The sequence below is a fragment of the Trachymyrmex septentrionalis genome, unplaced genomic scaffold (genome assembly GCF_001594115.1).
Source record: "Trachymyrmex septentrionalis isolate Tsep2-gDNA-1 unplaced genomic scaffold, Tsep1.0 scaffold92, whole genome shotgun sequence".
NCBI classification, from domain to species: Eukaryota; Metazoa; Arthropoda; class Insecta; order Hymenoptera; family Formicidae; genus Trachymyrmex; species Trachymyrmex septentrionalis.
This window is the reverse complement of record NW_017306112.1, coordinates 273,200-277,278: the sequence shown is the minus strand read 5'-3', so window position 1 is coordinate 277,278 and position 4,079 is coordinate 273,200. Positions and strand designations below refer to the sequence as shown.

At 36.1% G+C, this 4,079-nt stretch overlaps 1 protein-coding gene across 1 annotated transcript in view; it reads right to left on the bottom strand.

Annotated features, from left to right (window-relative positions):
- Window positions 1-240: 240 nt before the first annotated feature.
- LOC108756061 (sodium-dependent nutrient amino acid transporter 1-like) overlaps window positions 241-4,079 on the bottom strand; it is a gene marked incomplete at its 3' end in the record, with an annotated part of 79,072 nt that continues 75,233 nt past the window's right edge. The window contains exons 6-9 of the mRNA XM_018499619.1: window positions 2,181-2,555; window positions 719-1,085; window positions 548-647; window positions 241-455 (exon numbers count right to left, since the gene is read on the bottom strand). Coding sequence (XP_018355121.1) covers window positions 241-455; window positions 548-647; window positions 719-1,085; window positions 2,181-2,555 — 1,057 coding nt within the window. The remainder of the gene's footprint in view (window positions 456-547; window positions 648-718; window positions 1,086-2,180; window positions 2,556-4,079) is intronic.

The window sequence follows — 4,079 nt, the reverse complement described above, 5'->3', positions numbered from 1 at the left end:
CTTTGATTTGATTTTGGCGACGCCACCCAAGGTCAAACTAATAAAATAGTAAATTGACTACTTTAAACTATATAACATTTGCGTGAAACATTTTTTTCAGAAATGCTTATTTTTCAAGATATTTAAAGGGCTCGGGACTTTTTGAACACCTTGTATAATAGTATAGGTGATATTATGATAGAAGAAATAGAGATGTATAAAATAATAGTCAACAAAATTTTATAAAAAAGAAGCATAGAAAAATTTATTAAATATCAGTTTATCTGATTTTAACTTACCGTAAACTGAATAAGGATAGAATTTCTTGTTATATTTCAGTAATTCAAGATTGGCGAATGTATAGAAGAAGATTACAAGGACAATTCCAGGAGTAAGGATGCCCCAACAAATTCGCCAGAATATCGACAGCCGTTTCTTCAGCATAAATTCGACATCGTTCAGAAAGTTACTCAGTCCTAAAATCGTTCGTTTTAAATAATAATTTGAATAATTAATTGACAAATATAAATTTGTTAAGCGAAATTATTACGGACGGAGAGAAACGTACCATATGACCAAGCGACAGCAATCATTTCAAAAGCAGCCGGTAGAAAAGCGATAAATGAGGTCACATAATAATCAACGAAAGTTATCATAAACTGGCCGCCCTGTGAAAATTTTTTCAATTAAGATAAAAACAATGATTTAGCAAAAATAATTGTTAATGACACCTAATTACCGGCGTGACGTATATAAGACCGATTAAGAACTCGCAGAGGCAAGTGCCGGCTGCTATGTGCCAGTACCTGACCTTCGGGAACTGATCATGTACGATGGAAATTATGGCGGAAGCGAGACCAACCTCGCTGCCAATACCCAGGACGAATAGCATCGCGAAAAATACGACACTAAAGAACTGCGGTGCGATCGTAAACTTAGCGATCGTTTCCGGATAGGAAATGAATGCCAATCCAGTGCCACCTCGAACCACTGTCCCGATGTCCTCGATCCCTAATTCGCGACTGAGATTACCTAGAATGGCGAAGATTGTGCAACCAGCCAGCAGACTAGTAAAGGTATCCAGCGTTGTCACGATCATTGCGTCCCTGATGAATAATGAAATCCGTTTACAAATTGTCACATAACAGTCAAACATCCATCTTGTATCTAATTAACATATCATTTATAAATATTTATCCAACTATAGATATTTTTATATTAATAAAAACACAACGAGTTGTAGAGAAATCTTTTTTATTAGATTTTATAAGAGTGTCAAGTAGTTATCGTAAAATACCGAAGCAGAACTATCCAAATGATTCGTGTAGAACTTTCCAATCAATATACCCAGATAGCACACGACATCCATTGGATGTCCAATGGATGTATCGTGCTTCTGCAATAATGAAAATGGTTGCAAATTCTCTAATTTTGTGCGTGTGCGTGTGCGTGTGCGTGTGTATGTGTGTGTGTGAAATAATAAATGAAAATAAGAGTATGCTTGGAAACGAGACCGTCTATATATATATTAAAACTTTAAATATAAAGCGCCTTCCCGGTCCGAGTGTTAAGATGTGAGTCATATGACCAAGCGACAGCAATCATTTCAGCTTGATCACTTGAAATTATCGGATTCACACAATCAATCTAAAACAAACAATCCCCCCAAATTTTAAAAAACTGTAATAAACTTATTGCGAAAAATATTGGCTCTTTATTTCTGGAATATTAATTCAATTTAAATGAATGTATATTAGACAGTAGTTGAACATCTTAACACTCGGACCGGGAAGGCGCTTTGTATTTAAAGTTTTAATATATAGATATATAGACGGTCTCGTTTCCAATCATATTGTTTATAAACGCACGCCTATACATGCGTAACTCACTATACATATCGGTTATTGCGAAGAATGTTGCTAAGGTCTCTGTAGTCTAAAGGCTTAGGACGCTCGCAAGGAATGCAAGAGATCCGGGTTCGACTCCCGACCGAGGCAATATTTTTCGCAATAAGTTTATTACAGTTTTTTAAGATTTGGGAGAATTTGGGGGGATTATTTGTTTCAGATTGATTGTGTGAATCCGATAATTTCATCGGCTCTCAATTTATTTCTGGAATATTAAATTTAAATGAATGTATATTAGACAGTAGTTCAACATCTTAACACTCGGACTTTGAAAATAAGAGTGTTTTAACTAACCGATACAGATCATGGTGGAACTTGTTGTGCGAAGCAAACATGACGACAGCACCAAAACAAACGGTTAATGAAAAGAAGCATTGGGCAACAGCGTGATACCAAATCATTGGCGTCAACAGTTTCTCCCATGTCGGAGTGATAAAGTAGAAGATACCAGTGACAGATCCATCCAGCGTGACTGCCCTTATAAGCAGCACTATGAGAACTACATAGGGAAATATCGCCAGAAAATATGCTGCCTTGCCAGAACTGCGCACGCCGCGTATCACCACAAGGAAGACCGTCAACCAGCTGACGAAGAGCGTAAGCGACAGACGCCAGTCCGGTGCACCGATGCCATCGTTAATGCTGTCCTTTTCTCGCAGTACCTCCTTGCTGGACAATTGCAATATCTTTGTTATATCGTTAATGTGTTAACTTTTCAACAAGTAAATATACAGAATATTCCAAAAATATCAGATGTTCTAAATTCTTTGACTGAACTAATTTTGTGGATTTTTTTTAAGTCGAGAAGATTTATGAATTGTTACAGTAAGAGAAAAACATAGTGACAACTATAAAAGTGACAACTTTTATACGTAGAATTAACATCATATACAAGTTTTTATGTAAAATTAAAGTACATAATTAAATAAATTACTTTATAGTTACACTGCTACTTAGTTGTCACTTATACAGAATATCTAATATTAGTAATTACATAAAACACCATGGAGAGGTAGAGTGAACTAAACTGAATCGAAAAGTTACTATCTTGGAATTTTAGCAACAGTTAACGATAATAATTTCTAAGGATTACCAAATAAGTGTATATCCGTCGGACATAATGCAAGCGCGTAACACGATGATACAGCCCAGCACGAGGACAGGTTGTTCGCTATTCGTACATTACCATTTGTAGTAAACAACTCTCGCACCTAGCAAAACCTACGACGATGGAAGGTTCTATCTTGTCACGCGCTTGTATTTGATTGTAGGGCATGTTATTGTTGTGCATGTTATTTAGCAGTTAGGATAATAGAGTTCTAACCCATAGGGTTAAAGGGGGGCGCAGGGTGCAAGGAAAAAGCGCGGTGGGAGAGCAACGCGGGGAAAATCCGATCGACGGCATCTATTTACCATACATAAACATAGGATCCCGATCGATTGATTACATAAACATGTATAAACATGATAACATTCAACTGTGCGTTCCGTATTTTTTTCATCACCCGCCGCCGCTGCCCTCCCCAAAAATGCATCGGTAACAAAGGCTTGCATACACTTACCGCATATATTGTACTTATCATCTCTCTTCCTCTTATGTTTTGTCATCTTTCTCGCCACGTTGTCGCTCCCGTTGTATCTTTTTCTCGCACGCACAAATATTTTATCACACGTTTTTTATTTAATGACTTAAATAGAAAGAACGCTTAATACGGTCGTGACCGTCTGTCGCAGTATCATTGAGCGCGAAGATGTTGGCGGCGCGCGTAATATGATGCGATAATAAGAAAGGAATGAATAATATCATACACCTAGATATATAGTTTAAATATGCGTTTATAAACTTTTTATAAACCTTTAAATAAATTTATTGTGAAAAATATTACCTTGGCCAAGACTTGAACCCGGAACTCTTGTATTTCATACGAGCGTCCTGAGCCATTAAACTATCGAGGTCTTAGTAATTCACAGTAATCAACTTCACAGTAATCAAGTTTTTCAGCACATTAATACCCTTATAATATAATATTGGATTGAAGATTGAAAATTTGCTTGTCAATTTAATTTAACTTGTGATATTATTGCAGTAGTTTAATTGCGTTTAATAAATAAAGTCCGGAAAAATTTTGGCGCGCAGTTTGAATAACTACAAAAATATGGCATATATGCATATATAAATATATATATATATAT